General features: G+C 41.4%; 3 protein-coding genes across 9 annotated transcripts in view; 1 reads left to right on the forward strand and 2 right to left on the reverse strand.

The window, feature by feature from the left end:
- Positions 1-121: 121 nt before the first annotated feature.
- Positions 122-8,770, reverse strand: LOC136442488 (uncharacterized). 2 transcript variants are annotated; one of them, XM_066439373.1, is made up of 8 exons: positions 8,503-8,770; positions 6,525-6,691; positions 5,622-5,784; positions 5,075-5,222; positions 4,195-4,334; positions 2,382-2,600; positions 1,272-1,349; positions 122-802 (listed from the first exon to the last, which is right to left on the reverse strand). In XM_066439373.1, exons 2-8 carry the CDS (start codon positions 6,687-6,689, stop codon positions 648-650), a joined length of 1,068 nt encoding a protein of 355 aa, XP_066295470.1. In that variant the 5' UTR covers positions 6,690-6,691; positions 8,503-8,770; the 3' UTR covers positions 122-647. The 2 variants fall into 2 exon arrangements, with proteins under 2 accessions (XP_066295470.1, XP_066295471.1); XM_066439374.1 differs by lacking the exon at positions 8,503-8,770 and adding an exon at positions 8,368-8,479.
- Positions 8,771-8,869: 99 nt separating this feature from the next.
- Positions 8,870-13,381, reverse strand: LOC136442487 (uncharacterized). Of its 3 annotated transcripts, none has more exons than XM_066439371.1 (6): positions 13,108-13,381; positions 12,021-12,224; positions 11,266-11,407; positions 10,676-10,815; positions 10,389-10,497; positions 8,870-9,956 (listed from the first exon to the last, which is right to left on the reverse strand). In XM_066439371.1, the coding sequence occupies exons 1-6, from the start codon at positions 13,282-13,284 to the stop codon at positions 9,445-9,447; spliced, it is 1,284 nt and encodes a 427-aa protein (XP_066295468.1). In that variant the 5' UTR covers positions 13,285-13,381; the 3' UTR covers positions 8,870-9,444. The 3 variants fall into 3 exon arrangements, with proteins under 3 accessions (XP_066295468.1, XP_066295467.1, XP_066295469.1); XM_066439370.1 differs by having other exon boundaries at positions 10,389-10,500; XM_066439372.1 differs by lacking the exon at positions 12,021-12,224 and having other exon boundaries at positions 10,389-10,500.
- Positions 13,382-14,251: 870 nt separating this feature from the next.
- The window catches only part of LOC136442486 (breast cancer anti-estrogen resistance protein 3 homolog), a 40,381-nt gene continuing 29,583 nt past the window's right edge, over positions 14,252-25,049 (forward strand). Inside the window, exons 1-2 of one of the 4 annotated variants that reach the window (XM_066439364.1) lie at positions 14,252-14,262; positions 24,029-24,146. In XM_066439364.1, the coding sequence (XP_066295461.1) occupies positions 24,036-24,146 (111 nt within the window). In that variant the 5' untranslated portion in view covers positions 14,252-14,262; positions 24,029-24,035. Of the gene's footprint in view, positions 14,263-15,064; positions 15,167-19,474; positions 19,674-24,028; positions 24,147-25,049 lie in introns of those variants that run through there. The other 3 variants (XM_066439363.1, XM_066439362.1, XM_066439361.1) reach the window with 3 other exon arrangements.

Consider the following 25,049-nt stretch of genomic DNA (forward strand, 5'->3'; position numbering starts at 1 on the left):
TTGATCTGAAGATGGTATGGTCACCAACTTAGAGTGCTAGATAGCACACGCATGCATACACACAGAGAGAAGGGGGAATGGTCACAACTACACAAACAAGCACATATTTCGAACAAGGTACTTATGAAAAGCGTGAATCTTTATTCTATGTATATGTAAATATTCAATTTAAACCCGCAGCCCAGACAGACGCCTTAAAAGTTTAATACTAGTTTTAAAAAAACGAAATGACAACAGAATACAAATCTTAACTGCATAGCCATGAACCCGTAGGCATTCAAAGCCGACGTTGTGGCTAGAGACTTCGTAAAACGGCTCCTGACAACTTTTCTTGCAACCACGTGTATTTGTACATCTTTGGTTCGTGTTTCCAGTAGACAAGTAGTGAAAAACATTTTAGACAACGTTCCACCTCAAACAGTTATATGTTCTTCATCCCTATCTTTTCAATCTACTAGAGAAGGGCAAAAAAATCCTTAAGTAAGATAATTTGGGGTTTAGATTTTCCAAAAACTGACACAACCATTTCTCTTCAGCATACAAATACGAATAATTAGCCAGTAGAGTCAGTCCACAGTGAAGATCACATTTCGCATGTTTGCAAGTGAAACCCTGGCGTAGTTAGTCTTGTAGAGACTATGTTTAGTTTACAATGGCGGGACGACGTTTTCCGCAAACTCGTCCAGCTTGTTTCCAGCGGGGAGGTAGTTAGCGGTGACGTAAGTGGTGGTGCGGGTGTCATCCTTCGCCCAGCCCACCCCGACCTCACGGGCCGACTTCCACACCAGCTGGGTGAAGTGCCCTGTGTGGGGGGAAGGGGTTTGTTATTAGAAGCACAACCGACATCGACGCTTATATGGTTTCTAGCTTCGCGTTTTAAGGATTATATATTATATTAATCAGAGTTCTTTCTAAGGTGTATAGATTATGTAGAGTAAGGTTGCAGCTTTGATGCTAAAGTTAAAAACAATACCTCCGTTTTCACCGTGGTTATTAGGTAAGGAGAAGTAGGGTTGAATCACACCCAAAAGAAGGACTAACAGCAATGAATTACTGTCTGCAGAAAATGACATGCAAGTCGGAGGAATGATGGGGACATTTCTGCAGAGTCTGCAGAAATGTCCCCATCATTCCTCCGACTTGCATGGCATTTAGTGCAGCCTGAGAATTGATTAATGACGATGTTGACATATGCATGTTGCTGATGGTATTGATAAAGGTTGTGGCATTTTGATATCGATCATTGATCAAAACCTGAGAGTTTCAGTTACCTGTTCCTTCCTGATGTCCACCTTGGTCAAAATTGTAACGGTTGATTTCATCGTACCACATGTCCACAACTTCAGCCGCTGTTGGCGAAAAACATTAATTTAGAAAAGGGGTCTGTCTCTTTCTTCAGCTTTAGGACATGTATTGTGCCTGTTCTGTACACGTTCACCACCTCATGAACTGTTCGGTAGTTGTTTTTCCGGATATAATGAAGTTTATTGCAAGTTCATGCCCGTGGGCTAATTGCAAATACATGATAAAAACATAGGAAAAACATACATGCGTCAGTACACTGTGTCTGACTTTGCTGTAACAATAGGTTACTGGTACTATATACAATTGTTGGCTATATCTAAATTAGCTGGGTTTGACTTCTTTTTTGGAAGCAGTGGAAGACGAAAAGTCCCACTTTTTCTAGTATTTGTGGGTTCTGTGATTTCAAGAGAAAGGTAGCTTTTTGTTTATCCGTGAATGTGCAAAAGTAGGGATATTTCGTGATAACTTGTTTAAATAATTCGGTTCTTTCGTCACTGTTAAATATACAGTTGGAAATAAAATGTGTTTCGTCTTCCACCGTTGGACGTACAGTATTTACAAATTCTTTGGCACACTGGTAAACTCTTATATCGTCCTCTACTTCTAGGGAGTGAGCACTAATTCTTAATTTGCTGATGGCCGAGCGCGACTCAAAATCAGCAAGTTCTAGGTACCTCTCTCTAGTGTATACAGATTTACAAGTTTTATAAAATCTCAGTTTACCTGTATCGGCACTTAGATTATGAAGGAATGTCTGGATATACATATCAGAAATTCTGTTCCTTATCAGAGTACATACATAATATAAGAAATTTTAAGCATGACAAGTGCTAATCATTAGTAGTATAGTCTGGTCACTGTGTCGTTTTTCGGGAGGCGTATAATTATCAGAATGAATGGTGGTGATATTCTTGCATGGCGGACCAGGTATTTTATTTCTATTTATTGGTTCAGCATGGAACATGTAGTTACATGCCAGGGTTGCCCAACTGGCCAGAGGCTATTCTTAAGGGCTAACCCCGGGGAAAGACATAATCGTTACATTAGAAACATGAGATCACGATGTTACAACTTACCCTTCGTAGGCCGGCCCCTTTTGCTGTACTTAGAGCCGATGTTCTCCCCGTACTCGTGATTCCCGCTGTGTTTGAGTTGGCGATCCTTCGCCATCGTTTCTGCCCACATCTGCGCATGCTCGGTCAGCGTGCCGGGGTCCAAGGTCACGGAGTCGCAGCCATGTTTGGCTCGATAGTAGTTCTGCCTCTCAATCAGCTCTTCAACAAACTTTGCTTCAGCTGTAAGTGATCAGGAATCAGCAGTGCGTAATGATAAATACTCCCCCCCTGAGGCGTTGCCAAAACGTTCTGATACAGCGACAACAGAAATAAGAAAGACGGCGAGAGGACGGAAACTAAGCGAAAAAAAGGTTCAATCTGAAAAGTATTGACGTAACACAAACTTGATGAAGGTCGGCTATTGGCTCCAGATACGGTTATTCAACTGCCGCCCTTTTTTCCCTGTGATTTCAACAAGAACATAGAGATCGTCTCCTCATACTGCTATCTAGGGGTTGTCTTTACGACAGGGGGAAACTTCACAACAGCATTAAAAATATTACAAAAGAAAGCTCTGAGAGCTTTATTTAGTATCAAAACAACTCTGGGAGACAGTAACCCGTCAATATCTGTCTATTGTGAACTATTTGATGCATGCGTAGTCCCAATACTAACTTATGGTGCGGAGGCGTGGGGCAAAAGTGGACTCAACGAAAAGTCCCCAATCGAGCAAGTACATCTTAAGTTTTGTAAATCAATCCTGGGTGTTAGAAAGAATGCTAGCAACCTCGCCGCAAGAGCAGAACTGGGTAGGTTCCCGTTATGGATTGCAATTTACACTAGATTATATTCATATTACAAAAGATTGGTTAAAGAGGTGCCGACAAGTAGCCTTCAGTTTGAAGCATATTTAGTACAGCAAGAATTGCATCGAAGTAAAGTACCATGCTGGTTATCCGATGTTAGTAAAATTCTTGAGGAGTCGGGCTATGCCTACCTACTTATTAACAAGGATCACAATACATCATATGCACAGTCTGCTTTAAAACAAAGACTGAAAGACATTTTTATACAAACATTTTACTCAGAACTAAACTCCCCTGGCAAAAAAGAGAACCAAGGCAACAAATTAAGAACATACAGAAAATTCAAACGGGCATATGAAAGAGAAAAATATCTTGACATCAAAAACTTTAGCCATCGCCGAGCCATGGCTGAGCTAAGAATTAGCGACCACCCACTGCATATTGAAACTGGTAGATACAGCCGGACTCCTCCTAGCGATAGGCTATGTGCACTCTGTAATAAGAACTCTATAGAAGATGAAGTACATTTTATTCTAGAATGCTCACTGTACAAAGATTTACGCATCTCTTTGGTTAACGCAATACAACTAGACCAGAGATATACAAACTTAACAAATGACAAACTGTTCATATACTTGATGTCATCGAATAATCAATCGGTAATTGAGAAACTCTGTGAATTCGTGTACACATGTCTCAAGAAGAGAGAAGTAGCGTGTAAACTTTAGAGGTAGATAGAACATAGAATAGTTTTCTTCATTTTTTTCTGTTATTACAATGCACAATTGTATTACTTGTAATGCATTTAGCCCGGAAGGGCATGAACATGCAATAAACATGATATATTGTGATATATTGATATATTGATATAGGAGCTTCAGGGATTGTAACGGTTTATTGTACGTTACCAATCTTGCTATCAGATCAATATATTTCAAACAGTCCCATCGACACGAACAGGCCAAGTAGATGTGAGCGTTCCGGAGTACAGCTTCACAGTGTTGCGAGACTAGAAAATCAAGACTTACCTTCCTTCACCTTTTCAGCGGTCCAGTCCGTGTCATCTTCATCATCTGAGGCGTTCTGGCTCGGCTTTCGCCCCTTCTGGTCCTTAGCGGGCTTGCCTTTAGTAGCTTTGTTACCTCCAGGCACTGATGGCTTCCTCTCGCTAGTATTAGGATGTGTCGTGCGGAAAAAGTGAGCACATTAAAATACAAGCAGCCTTACAATCGAGCTCCTGGTTCTGATTAGTTGATTTGAACTGGGAGACCCCGGTTCAAATCCTGGGAGGGGCATCTCGGTTGCGGCTGCGCCCGTCTTTCGGAAGGGACGTAAAATTGGCGTCCCGTGTTTGAGGAGGTGCCTAGAGCACTTAAAGGGGTGGAAGGGCTACCAACCCTGTAAGAATGTACCCTGCTACTAAAACAGCAAGGAAACTTGCTGACCTACGTGCCACTAGGAACTAACTACATGGGTCTGAAGGAACGTTCATGAATGTGGATGGCACACACCAAACGACCTCATCATGTTGTAGAGCAGGAACAGTCGAATGTAACTTTTGTGTCAGTGCTTTTCTTCATACATTCTGTGAGCCAGTGACAATTTCAATACACTGTACATAAGAGTTCAGCGCCCTGCAACTATTGGTCAGCTTAACCAAATTCTTCAATGTTGTGGAATCTAACCCCCATTAACATTAATCCGCCACTTTGAAAATACAGTGGGTTTGAGAGATCTCTAGTATAGCACCCACACCCACACACCCAAGTATGCACAGTTTAGATATACAGGAGTGCAGGAGTGCATTGTACTGGGGGGACATTGAGTTTGAGATCTGTTTTGTCTTCTCTCAGTGACGGAATTATGTCCCCTGGCGGAATTATGTCATTACCAATAGACGTGACATACCTGTCCGACAGAACGTTCGCCGGGAATTTGCCGAGGACGTTTCCCGGGGGTGAGTAGTTCACCACCACGATGACGTTACCTTCGCCGTCCTTCGCCATCCCCAGTCCGAAGTCACGACTGTCCTTCCAGACGACTTGTGTGAAATGAGCTAAGGTGTTATAGAACAGAGTCCATAATCATGGCGATCTGATCTCTAAAATTGCAAGCTTGATTTTCTAACGATAAATTCTTAGGTCTACATTCAGTTGCGCTGACCTGCAATTTGATCATAAATCATTATCATGACCTTCATAACGCCACAATATTGTGACTTGGTGATCTCATCTCTTTAGGATTCTAGGTAAAAGATTAAGTTCAGATGAAACAGAACCTTACAGACCTACATCAGTGGGGAGATATCAAAGTCTCCCATACACCATACCTCCGCCCACAATTATCTTTTTATTTTCTATGACCCAAGCCCCAGTGTTATCTAACGTTACTATCCAAAGATCTTGACCATACTGATAAGGAGGCAAAATCTTCTTGGCGACGGTAAATATCGCACCTGTCCCGTCTTGATGTCCCTTCTTTGCAAAGTCGTACTTCCCCTTCTCCCCGTACCACACGCCACACAGCGCCTTCCCGGACAGAGGCGTCTTCCCTCCCGCCAGCTTCATCCCCACGTTCTGCCCATGTGGGCTCGCGGTGTCGTACTCCAAATTACCAGTCTGTAACGACAACCACAAAATCAGGTCAGAACATAAGTTGTCTTTTCTGGAGTATATTTTATAGTCAATTGAAATGCCATAGTGCACATGTGCAATACATGGCAAAGAAAAGTTGTTTGGTTAACACGTTACGTGGTTTATCATGGATATCATAGATGATGAAAAGAAAGACATCGGATCGTCGCGTTGGCCGGTCGCCATCTTGGATCATCAAACCATTCCACCAACATGGCGGTGGTGACCATTTCTTGGTGTATTAGCAAGTCGGGACGTCAAATGCAGATGCGTTATTCATTCTGTAATCTGGATAAAAAGTTCTTTAAACACAACTGATGAGTTAATACCAGGCCGAAGTTCTGGTGACCGTCTGCCACATTCCAGAGACCAATACTGACTGGTTCTACCTCGCACTGCAGCTAGATGTCGCTGCTGCATTGTGAAGATGCGGTGTCAAACCTGACTGAGTTTACACAAGGAGGTCCTTGGTTTACATCCCCCTTTATGTCGACTTATGTTCTGAAATCTTTCAACGTCGTATGTGAATTTGACTGTTAGTCGCATTGATGAAGGTTATACATCTAGATACAACATCGCCTAACACAAAATGAATCAGGCAACTTGATAAAATCTCTGAAGAGTCAGACGTTTCAGATAGCATCTACTATCTTTACTTGTGAATGAAAATGTTCAGATAACATACAACAACTGACGAAAGATAACGCATAACGCATGTCTGTCACCTGTGCCAGATGCTCCGCCCACTTCTGCGCTGATTGACAGAGCTGAGTGCTGATCTCCAGTGGCTGGGCTCCGTGTCGGGATCGGTACTCGTTGTGCGCGGACAAGCACTCATCCCTGAACGTGTTGAACACCCTCTCGCCTATCAACGACTTGGCAGACGGCATGGCTGAGAAGTTGACATTCATAAAAAGCTTGTTGGTTATCAAAACAAACAATGTAACCAGCTGATGCCGCGCCGCGTGCCTGCGAAGCTGGTGGTTTACTCCGAAGGGCGGTTATACCGGCTATACAGATACAGATATGAGCGTGCCTAACTGACGAGGTCTTTCTATCTAGCGCTTATTACGATTTCGGCTTAATTCAGAGGACACATACTTGACCTCAAGAAGGTTGTGCTTAAGTTTAGGCCCATGTTGTAGGGTTGAAACTTTGAACAAGTCAGTGTTTTGGTAATTTCTTTACATGTCAGCATGTACCTTATTGCATTGTCTAGCGATATTCACACTGTACAAATCAAATGCGACGTCGTTGTACGGAACGTAATGAAAACCTAGCATTTGGCAACCTTAAAGTTGAGCATGTACCTGAAATATTGCGAATACATGATTACATACAAATACCAATGTTGCTTACGGTGCAATGACACAGCAGTTGTTTTGCACAGTTAGAGAAAGCAGTTGTGTTCAGTTGTGACCCAAATTGCCCTTACAGAGCAGTGAACTGTTATCAAACTGTTTTGAATATGGCGCGTCGGGTCACTCATGTCAAGCGTTCGTTATCACATCTATCCTGGTGATTAAATCCCAGCAACTGATTCAGTCCGTGAGCGATGCAGCCTTTTGTAAAACATGTCACAAGAAATTGGCTGGCACATGTGGCAGAAATTTTCAGATAATTCCTGTTGCTTTTTTGGTCATCTATATTTGAGATCAGTCACTACGGTTTTGATGTACATGTATACTTTTAGTGACATTTCTACTGCAATTGTACGTTTCCAATCCGTGATCAAGTCCTGAGTCTTTCTAAGTAAGTATGGATCAAAAGAGTCAGACATTCGATTCTAGCCGCCGGTATCTTCCGAGTTGTTAAACACTTAGTAGGCTTGCCGAACCGACGCGAATCATTGGTGTGGACATCATATGTAAACGATAATGTAACCCGGTTGGGTATGGCTACCTTTACACTAACCGCCGTACTAAGGCAAAGATTTGATGGCTTCAATGTTTCACTGTTCTTTGAACAAATATGTAGATATTCAGTTTTATAAGGAGATTTTGCGAAAACAGATTTAAGCAGAACCTTGCGACAGATTCATCAATTCAGGTGTGTTCAATAGATAATAGCGTCCCTCGCACAGCAAGCTATACCTCCAGGCACATTTCACACGCCGCAGAGCACGTGATAAAATTACAGACCATAAGCATAACCCCGGACTATGCTAGACAATGACTACCATACCAACGCCATTATTAGATGGAAACGTAGTTCACGTAAGGTTACACATGACTACTGCATATTTGGCGCAGACTCAAAAAACATGGTGGACAAATCTGCTTTCTGAGTATCTGTCTATCAGGCTTAGGCTATCTAATCCCACAAGAACCTTAAGATCCCTTATCACGCAATGCACATGCAAATTAAAACCCTCGTCTTACGAAATTGCTTAACGTTGACCCTGAGCAAGACTTAAAATGCATAAAGACGCATTTTCCCCATGCACACAGCTGATACATCCTCTTTCTTGTAAATAGACGATATAAAACATTGCTAAAACCGACATAACAACGTGAAATCTCTAAACAATACCCCGAGTTCGACCAAGGACAAACAAGGAGCACTGACCTTGGTACAAATACTTTGGACAAAAACGAAGTACAAACAATGACGCAGTACAACGATTCCACGCACAGCATGCAGCAACAGCATTGATAGGTGCCTATATCAGGGCATGAAGTTAATAACAGCTAAGTACCTTACCTAACACTTGACTTGGTTGTTTTCCCCACTGCTGGTGTTAGTACAGGGTTTAGAGTGAAAACTGGGTGTGTACACTCTGCTCACACGCCACTGTGTAGTATGGGTCAAGGCCGCTGACACCAGCCAATGATAACAATGGCTTCAAAATGATGCCATCCAACTGTCACAGAAATTTACATAAATTATGCATTAGAAGTCTGACGAGGCACGTGTATTAGAATAGCTGATTTGCACTTGCAAAATTGCAGCACAATACTCTGTGGAGCACCATGTTTAGAGTAGCTTAATCCGCTAATGCTAACTGACATCTTACACACTGCAGTCATGTCACACTGTCATTCCTCAGTAAGATAGCCGGAGCCTAACGTTAGTAGTTACCATTTATTCCAGGCTCTTCATTCAGCCTGTTCATCATCATCACCGCATATCAGTGTTTATGATTACATACTTCTTATCCTGAGACATAATGACCCCAAAAAAATTAAGGTTACTTCTGCAGCCGTGTACATCTGAGCAACACCTTCTGATAAATCACCTGGATGATGTGCCAAATATATTTGACCAACAAACCATGGTGTTTCATAGGACTATCTGGGTCTCACAAACCTAGCAACAACTATGCAATTAAAGTGATTAGTAAGTATTGCATGACATATTTTATTCATACTTTTGTCTTTTTTCATATTGCATGCTCACCCGTAACGTTAAGTGATTTCCACAATAGTCATAGTTTGAAAAGTGCCTATTCTTTGATTATATGCTCTATCATAACTTCCCGCATACAAAAGTATTTCAATATATAAAGTACCGAGATATATCACAATTTTTTACAGCAAAAAAGGAATGTACAAGTTAATCAAAAACCAAAAATATTATTGCAGAAAATTTAGATTTAAAAAAAAATAGACAAGGAATTTTAGCCTACTCCTCTTCATAGCTGCATTATGTTGAGTAACGTGAGGACAGGAGCAATGCTAAGGACACCAGTCCTGCGATGGCACAGCCAAACTGGACAGCAAACAAGTCTTTCCAGGCAAAGGAGCCCATCAGATTGTCCATGATCACCGCAGCCAGCGACCCTAAACAGTCCAGGATCCCGGTGACGGTGGGCGTGTGACGCTTTCCTCCGAACGACATGTAGAATATCGTGATGGGCAGGAAGAAAGGGGTTGTTACGGAAAAGCCAAGAAAGAATGCAACGACTACGGCAAGTTTGATGTCCAAGTCATTGTATCGCCACAGCGTTCCGATACACACCACGGTGATGACGAGGAATGTAGACATCATGATGCACTTTTCCTGGCGACGCAATCTGTCGTACAGAAAGCCGCCGATGACGAGAGACACGATGGCGCCGGCGGGGGCTAGGGCGGCGGCCTGCGCGGCCTGGCCTGGCGTGAGGTGCAGTGCCTCCTTGAAGTACAATGGCATGAAGATCTGAAGTTCAAACACTCCTGGAGAACAAACAGAATTAGGTGATCAGGGCTGCTTGTTTGAAACAGAAAACAACAATTTCTGTTTGTATTTCATCTTCAGAAAGTACATAATTAGAGCTATTTGCATGCTACCAGTACCTGCAAATCTAACCTTTGTTCTTCCATTGTTGCCACACAAGTGAAGGACATACAATGTTCTGAAATATGTTCATCAATCTAACAAGTTGTTACATTGATGTACAGTCAAACCTGCACTGGTGACCACCTCTACATAAAGCCACCTGGCCAATGGCCTCAGGTAATTTTCTCCATTGACATAAGTATTAAGAATCCTGTATAGTGACCACCTATAGTGACCACCTGTCCACATAGACCAAACTTCATCTGTCTCCTGAGTGGCCTTAGTGTACATACTTCAGAACACGAGTAACAAGTCCAGCAGACTCCCACCTGACAGAGCCATGGATGCCACGGCCACCACCCAGAAGGCAGGAGTCTCCATCATGTACACCAGGGCTTGCCTCACACTCAGCTTGTCCATGGGATGGTCCTGGGGCTTCTGCTGCAGGAAAGGGAATGGGAATCTTGTCAGATTTATGCTAGAAATGTAAATGCAAATGTGGGGTTTACAAACGTTTTCAAACAACAAAGCAAGGATGACTCTAAAATCAGCTTTCTTTTAATCAAACAGCATCAAATCACTGGTGAAGAGAGAATAACAGTTATGTTAATCTGACCTTTGAGGGGGATTCTGCTTCTCGTGTTGCCGGCGCCAGCCCAAGTTTGCTGGGAGACTCGTACAGAAGAAACTGCTTCAGACACACAATCATCACCATGGCAACCGCCGGGATGGTAACAACAGTCCGCCAGTGGAGACCTGACAGGGAAAAGACAAAATTATCAACATCTTATTTTCAAAGAAAAGAATTGTTATGTCTATACTGAAACAATGGATGAACTTAATTGCTCAAGAATCATGCAAGGTACAATGTATGGGCAACAATTATTTAATGACAATACAACAAAACTGATTTAGTCGACACACCAGAGGATAAAACTGAAAGCTAGAAATGAAAAAAAACTAGAGAGAATGCATATTTTTTTCTATGTAACTGCCATTGTGCTTTAGTGCTATGCTATTGATTCAATAGTGAGAAATGTTGACATACGGTGCTGAGTTATTTCCTGGTTTAGGCCACTCTAACATGTCTAGAAGCACAACCCAGCATTCTAGTAACATTCTCCCTGGTGCCTATCCTTGTAACCAATGCAGGTTTGAAGCTGCAGGCTACCACAGCAGGGGGGAGGTTAAAGACAGAAAGAGCACCTCTGGACAGCATGGAGCCGATGAGAACAGTCGCGATGACGCTTCCCGCCTGGAAACCGATGGACATTCCTCCCAGAACCTTCCCATAATCCTCTTTGTCAAACCAGGCCGACAGCAGCTTGGTGACAGCCGGCCAGATTGCCTGATGGGAAGGGAAGACTTCAGCTTTGTGGCAGGGTCTTAGGGTAGGGGTAAGACGGTAAGGATGGGAGAAGAAAAAGCTTTTAGGCGTAAGAAGGATAAGAAGAATAGAAATACAAAACAAGATAGTAGTCTAGATGTAAAATATATGGGGAATATGGAGTATTTTATAAATGGTGGGTGTTGATGCTATTTATCTTGTTGGGAAGTTGCTGCTCAAGCAAAAAAGTGCTTCAAGTTTAAGGAGAACAAGGGAGGAAAAGGACAGCCAGGTAGAATGATGGTACATTTACATACAAATGTACTCAAAAACAGTACACCATGCTACAAGACTCAGCGCTTATAACTGCAAATGTCATAATCTAAAATGCCATCATCGTACCATACCTGTAGCACATTAAATACAGACACAAACATCAGAAGAGGACTACTCCGTTGAATATATCCGTGGATGTACGGTAAGACGTTTCTATACCCCTGTACCTTAATCATCATCATCCCATATTTTGACTATTGTTGACACCTCTCAATTTCACAAAAATGATTTTTCCTGGGTGATTGATGAATACTTAATAAACAAGTGAAATAAATTCATAACAATACAATTTACTTACAGTGAAAAGCTTCAGTAGCATGTAGGAACCAATCAACATAGAGGCGGTGTACACCCTGGCGTAGGCTATGGCGAAGAACGCTACCAACAGTAGAGACACGGTCAGAACTCGTGTCCCTCCGAACGACTCCGAGGCCACCCCGCACAGGATTTTGCCCAGGATAAATGCACCATTTCCGCAGGCCAGCATAGTTCCTGCTGTCCGCTGTAACAGAAAACGTGTTCACTTTAATGTTGTCTTAACCATTGCGACCATTGATATTAAGAAAACACAACAGGAGTGTCCTTTTAGATAAGTTTAACGTTACATGTTACAGAAATAACTTCTGAAACTTTAGATTCAGAGCAATTATTAGCCTAGCCTCTGCTTGGACGGTATCTAATTAGCATTGCCAGATGAACTAGTCTATCTGAATGGGCTGTACTATATCCAATCACCAAGATAATACCAGGACAATGTCAAAATGCAAGTAAATGCATCAAAGATTCAAACTTCAAAGGGATCTGGAGTTGTAGCTGCGAACACACAAATCCAGATAATTGCGGGTAACGTTAACGTACTGGCAGGTGAATATATATAATAGGAGGTCAACCGCCTTCATGAGATTATCAAAATGTGGGGCCTATAATTCATGAGATTTGCTTCTACCTTCTACTGTACAAAAGCACCACCTATCGACTCTTTTCATAAAGACAGGTGGCACGGGGAGGGTATCAAATGCACTTCCTGTGGTAAAGAACGTGTCTACGTGGCGACTACAGATGGTTTTGTTTATGAAAGTCCGTAAACTGTTCTGGTTGTCTGGGGCATATATCTGGGGGCATATACATGCCTATAGTTTCAAACGTTCAATGCCGCGGATACGTTTATATACGTACCGTCGTATACGTTTACAAGTGCATTTGGGCCGTGACCATGTTATTTTCCCATATGGGTCAGTACTCTATAAAATTTAAGACCGTCTGACCGCATGGCACGCCTCGATGAAATAGGTAACGTTATTATCTAAAGGTTTGTTATACAGATACGGTTGGCTTCGTACAATAAAGAGAGTATCCCTTCATATTGTACTGTATATCGTCCTCACCTTGTCGAACTGGATGGTTTTGTCCAGCATCATGGCGGGCATAACAGCTTCCGTCGCCGTGCGGCAGAAGACGCTCCCCCAGTACCCCAGGAACAGCCCGAGGAAGGCCAGCCACTGCCAGCGGCGCTTCGACATGGCAGAAATAATCTGGGCTTTCGGAGAAGTCGACGCTGCCATGGCGCCGTTGTTTTGGCGAGGACTATTATAAACAGTAATCGCCTTCCGTGATCTCAAGTAGCCACGTTTGCTGGCTACATATCTACTGCATTTTTACCACGAACTGCCAGACGGCGCTGTTAGACCGCTGGTCATTGATAAACTGCACTTTGTATAAGAACTGCAAGATGACGCTTTTAGACCATACCAAGTAATTCTGGATCAGCTGAATCAAAATCACTGCAGTTTTACCACCTGATGTGACGGTACCGTTACCATTTACCATTTTACATGATTTGAAGTTTAAATATGTTGATTGTAACATAACATTTTGAGCATCAAAAAAGTAATGGCGAGAGCTGCCAGTTCTATTTCATCAGTGACCCAATATTACTGATCATTACTGCCACCTATGCCATGGTAGTGGTACATTAACAGTTACCTCTGCAATAACTTTTGATTTTAAACTTCAATATTTGTAGCAATGATGGTCGGACATCATTACCAATGAACACCTCACTTCCTTCTACCAACATTGTTGTGTGCCTGTCTTCAGTTTCTTCCCATCCTATAAGTTATTTCCCTGTGCTGGCTTACCAGACATTCAATATCTCTCCCCTTTTGTTCAACAACAATACTAACGTTAATGTTACTACTGGGGAATAAAAGGAGGTTCTTTAACTTTCCATTCCCCCAACTGTTGACAAAGCACTTGTGTGTAAGTCCACTTGAGAACTCTTGTAATCTCCATAATCAGTCTCAAACCTCTGTCTGACCACCAGCCAAAAGCGTGACCATTCGACATGATTACATCTGCATAATTCCATTATATTTCCTGTCCATTAGGGTGATGCAGTCTTTGTTGGGGTCGCTCCGACTGACCACCGTTTGAAGGGTCAGCCTATTGAGTACACGCTGCGTTTGTGCTGGCTGGACAAGCCGACTCCTGGTGACCTGGGTACCATTGTTCTCACGGTAGCGTGCTGGTTTAGAAGACTGGTGAGTTTTTTGGGTTTTTTCCCCTCCTCTCTGTTCTCCTGTTCAGAAATTCTTTGAGGACCAACATCAGCAAAAGCAGGTAATGTTAAATGTACCGTTCTGTATGATGTGATAGCATGTTTTATATATTTCTCCTCACAGACTTCTGCTTTCAGGTTATTTAACTATGCCCAAATTGATTAAGAGATAATAATATTGTACATCTCTACATGGCTGTAGATATCATAATGCATGAAAACAATACTGCACAGACAGAGAAATGTGTTACATTATTTCCATGTGACTTTTGGTATGATCTTTCACATGGCCTTGTCCCAATTCCTCTGGCATTTTCCTCTTTCCTTTTTATGGTCAGATCAAAAACGACTTGAAATCAGAAATGTCTTCTTCTTATATCAGACACTATTCAAGTTACTTTTGGTAATTGATTTACATGATGATGGTTTACTCATGGTTCATTGAGATTTGTTCATTCACTTCTTTTTCATCACATAGAATAGAAAGCAAACAAAGAAACAGCATGGAAAATGTGTTCTCCCTTCTCAATGCCCAACTAATACAGTAATCATATAGTAATCATATAGATAACACAATCTATGTTTGTTTATCAAATTGTGTATAAAACACATTTCCTGTGTTTTTCTGGAGGCTTGTTTGAATCCGTAACTTTCCCCATGTAAATCCAGTCAGGTGTCAGCATAGACGGATGACCCATGGGGGATTACCTTATTTGGAAGTACATTGTTGCGTAGCGTGTAATCAGGCCACAACCACCGCCCCAGGAAAAGAGAGGGTACACTATCATTGGGTCATCACTTCCCTGCCGCACTCGGGGAGAGGGATTCCCGCATTTGTTGTTTTTCTAACACTTTCCTGGCTGGTTAGGGGTAACTGCAGATTTCGGGTAAGACGAATTCTTTAATTGATTGGGGACTAGTTGAAAAGTTTTGGATGCAAGGGAAAGGGGACTTACATGGGCTTTCAAATGGTAGGTAGGGTGGCATGTGCTTCTCACTGCTTGGCAGTTGAACTAGTTATACAGACGTCTAGCTCTGATGCCATATTCATCTTTTTTTCTAACAAGCCCCTGGCTTAAATACTGAACAGACACAGCATAAACCTAACACCATATGATATAAAGAGTTTAACTTTAAGTTTAATGTAAAAATTGTGTGTGTTGACAAACAATGTAAGTTGTGGATCAGCTTTTAGTCAAACAGTAAAACACCTTTGCATTAATGAAAAAATAGAGGGGCTGCCTTTGTCTCAACTTTTAGCTAAGAAATTCTGTTATTCTTGGAATTGCAACTTTTTATACCTTAGATTCCTTACACTAAGTTCTTTATTTCGTGATCTCAAAACAAAAATTTAGCTTTTTCTTTAAAAAATATTTTCAAGTAGAGAGTTTTTTTCTTTCTTTTTTTACTTCATAGCAGTGTAAGACATTTTGGATTCTTTTTTTTTTTTACTATATAAAGAACAGTGTGACACTGTCCCTTTTCTACTCTAAAAGATCAGGCCGTGTTTTGTTATTCAGGAATTCATGTGGCTATTTTATGTCAGCTGTGACACTTCCCAAGGCCATGTTTTCAAGCCTGGAGGCTAAAACACACCGTGAAGACCTTGTACGGAGCACAACCCAACAATGGAGCAGTTCAAATATACTGTACCTTCAAGAGTGGTGACATAACGTCTGCGCCCTGTTACTCAAGAACCCAGCCCTCTCCACGGCTCCTTTACCATGAATTGTGTTGCTTTAGCTGTAATCAATTGCTTGACAGCCTGCTTGAAAGCATGTAAGTAGGCTAATCAAGTTTGGAAGTAGTGTCTCTGTTAACATTTTGCATTACTGTACACACACGGTAACGTCAGTTTGATTCACAGGTTTTAACATCATGCAAATGATACCAACTTTCTGGAAGAGCCCCACCTCCAAACTTGGAAATGCATTTTGCTATTTTTTTACATCATTACACTGTTGTGGGCCTCCCCCTGCATTTAGGTGGATCAAGTACCATTTTGTATTGACAACATTTGGATAAGTACCCCCTGATTCACGCTGAAAGCATCTTGATACCCTTTCTCAGCCAGCGTTTAGTTCCACCAGGTTCCACTAGAGTTGTTCTGTGAAGAGCAGACAAGATGGTTTTCCAGGGCCCAACAGAGCAGGGATTGTTACACAGGTGTTGGAACTTTCTGTGGTCCTTTTAGCATAGGAAGTAACAAATTATGGCAGAGTACAGCCTGGAATGTTGATGCAGGAAGGAAGCTAAACCATGACAGGTAGACTTCAGTCTTGTCTTTAACTCATGTTAGAACACATCTCCAAATCTGTCAATACCTGAAAGTTAAAGACACCTGAGCACCCACATTTCTTCATAATCAGCCTTCTTATGCAAGGGTATCAGTAGCTCCTTATCCTATCACTCTATCGGTTCTCATTTGAAAGCTTTTGCAATCAGGTTATTAACTTGACTTTTCACTCTGTTTAATAGTAATCTTCAGGTAGATTTTGGCTTTGACGTATTATATAGAGATCAGCCTAGGTGCCATCCTTGTTAGTTTTCCGCAGCTCCCATATCAATTACTAGTACTCTCTGCTAGAGTGTGAGAGCCACGGAAAATAGAGAAATGTTTAAAAAGTGCGTACTTTATTCGAGACGATACGGTAATTAGGATGGCACCCAGACTAGTTTTGTATGAGGCATTCTGTGAAATGTTGCACAAAAGCAGAGCTCACGAGAGCAAAACGAAAAAAATCCAAAGCTAACCATCTGCTTGTATATTACTGAATGGTGAAGTGCAAGTGTAACAGTCGGCAATGGTTAGCAAGCTCACATGAGTTCTGTGCTTCAGTAAAGTTTTGCTTGTGAAGACTTTTTGCCAAAACAAGTTGTTGTCCGCACTTTGGAAAATATGCCAGAGATACGCTCCTGTAAACACAACTCATGATACGTTATCTGAGTTTACGGAGCGAGAAAATCACTGGAACAGAGACCACCCAAAGTCGGTTTGCAAGCTAGAAGATAAACTGGCCAGGCCAATGCTCTTGAATTTCTATCAGGGTTGGCTTCAACGACCAACGACAACAAATTACTTTTCCTATTGCTTTTCCCCTTGCAAAACTTCTGGCCGCGGTTCTGAAGTGAGGCTGAGTGAAAGAGGAGTTGTCACGGATGACGGATTCGTAGGCGGGACAGATTTCACAGATGAAGAGGCCCTAAGAATGGAGGGAACTGGAAAATTGAATTCCTGCCAAGGAATCCTTCTGCTCTTTTGGTGATTTTCCTCATGTCTGGGGTCCAACAATAGGCCTGTCTTGCAGCCTACATAGGGTTTTTGTCACCCTTGCAAAAGTAGTTCCCACCCCTACAGGCATGTCAAAGTGTGGAGAATTGGCGGATCTGATGGTATACTTTTCTGTCACTGGATGTTCTCATTTATAAATCGTTAAGTAGGCTCTATTCGAGGAGATTTCTTCTAGGTTTTGTTCAATATGACAGGCGAAAAATCTTGAATCAATGAGTTTTCTTGTTCTGAGGGTGAAGTCATCTTAAATTAGGAATTCAAAAAAGTCCCATGCCATCTTCCAGCCCTATACTTATTTTGCACGATAGATTCTAAGGGCTAATACAAGGAGGATGAAGCTCCTCAGTTAATGTCATATGAGGGTTATTTTTTAGTCACATTATGTTTCATTAGAAAATTGTTTTCAAACATTAAGTAGAAGGCAGGGATGCAGTGAAATTCAAGCCAACATGTACAACATGTTTGAAGTCCTTTTCAAAAACTTAAAATTTCATCACTTTCTGATGTCACTGTTTTTAAACAGAGCTGTTTACAAGGCAGAGGTCATGTAAACGCAGGGTCGCTAAAGAATTTGTCACCAAGTCATCAACGCCCTTTTCCATTGGTTTATCACAACTACTCTTCCTGTGGTTTGTCAATCACTTGTTGTTTGATAAGAGTAGAGTAGAGTAGAGTAGAATTTTCGGTCAGGTAGGACTGCTCCAGTTTAGACCGCTCTTCATTGTTGAATAAGAAGTGGTAGAGTGCATTGCATTGCTTTTCTCCAAGCAGATGTGTTGTTTTGGCTTTCTTTGTTTTCTTTTTTTTAAAACAGCATCATAAATTTGACACAGAGCATCACAGGAAAATATCTTAGTACTGTATATGCCTGATTCCTAGTGATATCTCTCATGGCTTATGCTATAACTCTCAAGAACATAAAAACGATTTAGCAAATTGATGATTTCCACTGACCAATTGATTCCTCTTCTTTCACATCAAAACTACATGTACTTGAAAAAGGACTTGAAATTGTCTTACGGTATGCACATACATTGGCTCGCAATATATCAAATTTCATTGCATTCTGTACCTTGAATATAAAGGGTTGACAACATTTTTCTGATCAACTAATAGATAACCAGAAAACCAATCTCACATGGCATTTATTATTGATGATTTAATATCACACCCATCCATAAAGACTCTGAAAGGAACTGAAGTCTGTATGCCCTTATAAGAACTCATCTTTCCTTTATGGACAATCTGACTTGGTCCCTGTAGAGACAACCAGATGGACTTTATTTACCATCCAAACAAAGATTCCTCCATCATAATTTATCTTATTTATTTGGGCTAATGATAATCCCCAATGTGCCCACCCCCCTCCTCCATCAAATCTTGTCAGCACTCAATTGATATCAGCTGGCAGAAAGGTTTTCACAGGTTTTTGAGAAGTGTTGCCGATGTTGTTATATGCTGGTAGGGGGTAGATGCAAGCCCAGAATTATGCAAAACCAGGGAGGCAATGATGTACATTTGTAGTATTAGTAATTATGATAAACCGAAACTACATTATGTACCAAAACAAGATTACTATCATCTTTTTATCATCTCATATCATGACTGTATTCAATTACCACCATTTTCTTTAGTAATCACAATGTTTTAAATAAGATTACAGCCAAAATAGTAAGAATGTGTAAAACTACAAATGCAACTTTTGTTTGCAGTTCTGAACATAAAAATGTACAATTGCCTCTTAGTCTTACAGTATTGACTGCTTCTTATGGTTGCATCAAAAGAAAGCTGAAATTTCTCTAATGAGTCTGAATTCGAAGCCACCCCCCTCCCAATTATGTGAGTGGTTCCTCCCACCAACAAACATTGCTGTAACACATGTGGGCACCACAGTGCAGGCCAGCACACCACAGGTCCTGTACTGCAGGCGGGAGCCACCAGGTTAGCTGTCAAGTCATCCCTATGTGCGCGTGCTGAGTTCCCAACAAAGCCTTTCCAAAGTCAACTTTAAGCCTGTGAGTTTGGCAACATTTCTTCTTTTGAAGTCACCAAGGGAATTCTCCATCTGCATTGGAATTCTGTAGTTCTTCCTAATCTTTTGGGTAAGTGGCTGAATGCATGTTCATGATCTTGTATCATCATTCCAAAGCATCTACTTACTAATACAATACATTGACTCGAAAGAAAAGAGAACGTGTTCTGATTGCATGTTTGTTCAGAAGTTAATGCTTTTAATTAGCGGTAGTACCTTGACAAGTGTCTGCTGCAGTTCACTGATTCCCTGTTCCCGGATCCCCCAGGAATTTTCCTTGTTGACATGGTAGCTGGATAAGGGACCTCTCAAATGGTGGTAGGGTTTCTATCAGATGGGTAGCGGAATTAGAATGGTTACAGGAAAATGCTCTTTGGTGTCGATCAGTACCTTCTCGGCTGTTCAGACAGGTAAGCTGTTGTGTTGGTCAGGAATGTAGAGAAATGCTATTATCTAGAGTACCAGTAAGCTGTTTGAAGTATACCTGTTTATCTTGGATATTTTGCTTATCTGTGGTGCCGCCCTTTCTTACCCAGTAGATTTGTTTTGCCCTGAGAGTGGCACTCCGCTGGTCCTTGTTTATGCAGGGCCATGCGCCTACATGGGATAAGTAGGCAGCGGCAAATAACATTAGTTCTACTCTGTCTTTCAAACATCAGGGCCTTTGTACTACTGAAAACCTCACAGGATGCAGGATATGCAGTTCTTATTTGTATGTTTTTAAACTCTCTATCTTTTCCTTTAACGTTAAGTTGAATCTTTTATTGTTGGACCCTGTAAGTTGGTGATATGCATATATAAATTCTGTCCTGGATTGATTTTATGAAAAGATTTATGATCTTTTGTCTTTCCTTGTTATTAGCAAGGAGGTTAAAATTCCTATTTAACCTCCTTGTTATTAGTGAGAGTGGTTTTGCTCATGCCCACTGCCAGGAAGGTCAGTGAATAGGGACATAAATCGTTGCTGGGTACACGTTTTGAATTTGAAACATGCCCATCTGTATACAAGGAGTATGAGTCCCCATATTCATCGTACAGACTTTGGAAAGCCAAGTTTTTGTGCAGCTGTGTGTGTTTTCTCTGTGTAGCAGTTTTGTTTTCATTTCTTGACCTTGAGTCTTGAAAAGGTATCTCACCTCGGTAACATCTGGAAACCATGGCAATCGACGGCTGAAAGAACTTTTTGAAAGTTGCGCCCAAACATGCACAGGGTTCAAAAGAAATCTTTGATCCAAGCTCCTTTGTAGTGTGTGATGTTTTCATCTACCCTGAACTTGGCTTAGCAAAGTTCGAAACTCAGTGTTTGATCTAAATCACTTCCATGACTTTCTATCAGGTGATCTCTCTTAATTTCACACATCACTTGCTTTGAGGTCCTTTTGCGAAAAACAAATGTTTGCACAGTGTACAAAATGATATTTTGTTCCTCTTTCCCTTGTCCTCCACTCGTAGTTTAGTCTATCTTCAAGTACTTTCCAATGGTAAATATATTGCTCTTTATATTCTGGCCATACAATCAGCACACATTACAGTTTTATGGCAACACACTAGTGAAAAACCAGTTGGACTAGCACTAGCTTCCTGAGTTCCATGATCCTTGTTTGTATGATGCTTTTTCGTTCTTGCTTCATCCAACTTGTCCAAGGATATATTAATATATGTCCTTGCTTTATCTCAGTTTTTCCACACCTAAAGTTTGGCCTGTTGGGTGACTTGGGTCCGTATCAATCACTAAGCGCCCTCCTGATAGCCAGTGGTTAAACGAATCAATGGAACCATGAGATCTATCATGACAACTCCATTCAAGCCAGGCTGGTGCCAGAGTAATTCCTCAGTCTGGCTGAACTGGAACATAATTTGTAAACCCAGCATTTTGCTGACCCTGTGGTGTTCAGGTCTGTTCCCCGATCACAGTGGGATGCTGAAAACCAATACATGTGTAACCCCAGGTGCCAGCATGTGGCTTGTGCTGAAACTGGGAATGTACCAGGTTCAGATGTCCAACTTCAAAATCATAAGGCCACCTCATGGATCAATGTTCTTCCTTCTAGAACGTCAAACACTGATAAGTACAGAGTCACTTTTAAAAATTTGCTCAGCTTCAGTTTTGGAACTGCACTTTTCTTACTTTATCTGTGTTTCATTGTTGCCTTTTTGCAAGACTGTAAGACCACCTCATGGATTAATGTTCATCCTGTTTTAGAAAATATGTAGAAAGTTTAACAAAGAATGAGAGTGTCACTCAAAGATGTTTCCTCTTCTTCTATTTTTGTAATGATGACACATGCATTTTTGTTAAACTCTTTTCACATGATAGTATCATGATATTCCCCAATATAGAAAAAGGGTTTTTGCAAAGGGATCTCCAGCATAACCATAAGGGACATTGTAAGAGAAGAATCAAAATGCTTCATGTCTAAGTATTCACCTTGTTCTATTGTCAAAATTGTGATACTTGACATACTCCCTCATATTGCTGTAATAGCTGACCAGTTTTGCCTGAGCCCTCCCCCTGGTGTGCAGCATTCCTCAGAGACAGGGTTCCCAGGGGGCGGGTCACTGGCTGCATAATCTGAACTACTTCTCCTGAACAAATCCTTCTGTCAGGGTCCGGTAGTTCTGCAGATCCCGTTTCATGTCATACATTTTGTAGAGGAGTGTGGGAGAGAACGTAAAGTGAAGTATCAGAGACCTTGGAGGTCTGATGTCATTAAAATGAGCAATTAGCTATCATGATCATTTTATCCTAAAGCAACTCAAGTAAATGTAATTATGAAGGCATGCAATTGATTTAAATCCCTTGTTGTTTATTTGCTAAAACTACCAGTTATGTCCAAAGTCCTTAGATTCGGGTGAAGCCTTGCCCCAGTTTGCTCTGCTCAGTGCATGTCCTCCTTTTTCCAGCACACCATTGATTGGCAAGACACTCCTGGTATCTGATTGGCATGACACTCCTGGTATCTGACTACATGCAGATTTTGCCCCAAATGTTTTACCTTGTTGGATGTCATCCACACATCTGACAGTTAACCTCCTTTAGGCATTTTACTCTTATCTTGTTTAGGTTGAACAAACCTACCAGTAATTACTGCTAAATGGGTCCATCCTTTTTGTCGAACACAGGAAAAAGATTCATATTAATTAATATTCATCTTCATGTATTACCCTGAACTTGAAATATCTGCTAAGAGTAATAGTTCTTAAGTTCCAATCCTTAATATCATGATGTTGTACATGTGCTTAGGATATATAGTGAGGAACACTTGTAAAGGACTTTTGCATACCTTCATCACAACTTTTTCTGCAACCAGCTCATCTTGTATCTCAATGGGGGTGCATGGCTTTATTGTTTTTCCCCTAGCCTTGCCCTAATTGTGTCCAAAAGAATCTGACAAACAAGTAATCAAGTCGTTAAAGTTGTGTGGCCTTACAGGTGACCAAACCAGTAGTGTACTCGCAGCTGTCGCTTGTTCAGTGCTGCCTCCACAAACAGTTCATTTACCTACAGGCTTGTGGAGCAATTAGCAAATAAAAAGTCATTTTTAGTACACTGCAGTCAAGTAAGGCTTGTAAATGATATCTATCTAACTCAACAGTTCACTCAATAATGAATTAGAATAGTTTTAACAGAACTAGTAGTATTATGAGTAGCTGAAAAGTGTGTCTTAAGGTATATCGGTGACATATGCTTTTTTATTTCTGGGATGCAATTTGGCACATATTCTAAGTTGTAAGCTGTATGCAATACCCCAAACAAGTAGGCCCGATTTACACACAAGTTTTTGGAGTCGACTTGGGGCTGTGTGTGTATGAGGAACTTTGGGATGCTCAAGTGGAGTTTTCCAACTAGAAAACGCTAGTGGCCTAGGGTTCTCCTTGAACAGTCGGACAGTAGCTGAGTCAGCTCAAAAACGCCTGTGTAAATCAGGCTGTAGAGTTCAGTCAACTTCAGTGCCTGGAGGCATGTGAAGAATGCAGGATTGTCCTCTGGATGCAGATGAGCCTGGATGTGACGACCCTGGGGCTCTCTATGGGAGGCAGGCCCTACTGATCTTCACCTTGGCTAGGCTCCAACGATATTAGGTTTTCCTGTGGCATGTCCTACATAAGTCACAACTGACTTACTCCGAACACGATATGTTGTTGGACATGTATGGAACTTTGGGGTAGATAATGACAACAAACACCTGCTGAGTCGTAGCCTGGGTGTCATCCTGGTTGGTTTATGCTCCCATCCCAGAGAGCAGAGAAATGTAAACCAACCACATAGCAAACCCAGCTGTCTTAGCAAAGTAAGCATTGGTGCCAAAACGCAAAAGTTTTTCAGAGTGCGTTTAAATATAGATATATGAAAAAAAGTTCATTTATCAAATTGAGTTTGATGCATTATGATGATTGTTGTAAAGTTTTGTTTCTGTTTTCCAGGTGGAGCATGCTAACCACAGACTCCAGCATGACTTCTTCACCCAGTATCCCAACATGGCTGGACTCTCTGGGTCTGGAGCAGTACTCCCACCTCTTCAACAACTACAAGGGGGTGGAGGTAAGTTTCATTGTCTTTTCCCCTGTAATCAACAAATTTATGGTAATTAGCTGGGATAAGTAGGTTCTATTGCACTTTTCCATGGAACTTTGTTCGAATTGTGTCACTTCTCTTGTGAAACCTTATATGAGAAACATCTCCTTCCCTGTAACCAGAAGTTGCACCATATAAAGACTTGAATAAAGAAAAAGAAGAAATGAAAGAAAGAAAGAGAAAGCACCGACTCTGTTAAACTTTAGAGAGGGGAGCGAAGGGCCCTCTGTGGTGTTTATGTTGAGCGTAATTACTGAAGAAGGTACTACATGTAGTACCGTAAGTCAGGCTACTTGAATCCCAATTGTGTGGGTTTTTTCTTCCAATCTGTCATGCACCTAACAGAAAAGGTTGATTTTCAGAAAAATGACTAGATTTAGGACCAGCTTGTTAGAGTTTGTAACCGTAAGCTTTCAGGAGCAAGAGCAGAGATAAAGAAGGGCAACATGACCTATTTTCATGATACTTTATCACATCTTCTAATGAGCCTTAATTGTTCCCATGGCCTTGTTAGCTCAGATGCAGCAGACCAACAAAACTAATTAAGTACTTAACCACTATCAAACTTCACTCACACATCTATCACTTAGAAAACTCTTGTTGTATAAACCACACCATTCCCACCCTTCCAGCACTTACTGAAAGAACTGAAAAGAGTTTTGTTGAACAGTGAAACCCAACAGGTTGCTCTGGTACTACCCAAAACTTCCTGTGCCGTGCAGTCCAACATGGGTGGGCTGAGGTTCATAGCCATTACTGCACTGCGGCATGTTTCTTGTCAGGAAAAAAAGGTGAATCAGGGACAAAGCTAGGACAAAGCAGAATTCAAGAATTTGTATCCTTGGGACTATCATCGCTCACCCAATCTGC

This window comes from Branchiostoma lanceolatum, chromosome 9 (genome assembly GCF_035083965.1).
Source record: "Branchiostoma lanceolatum isolate klBraLanc5 chromosome 9, klBraLanc5.hap2, whole genome shotgun sequence".
NCBI lineage: Eukaryota > Metazoa > Chordata > Leptocardii > Amphioxiformes > Branchiostomatidae > Branchiostoma > Branchiostoma lanceolatum.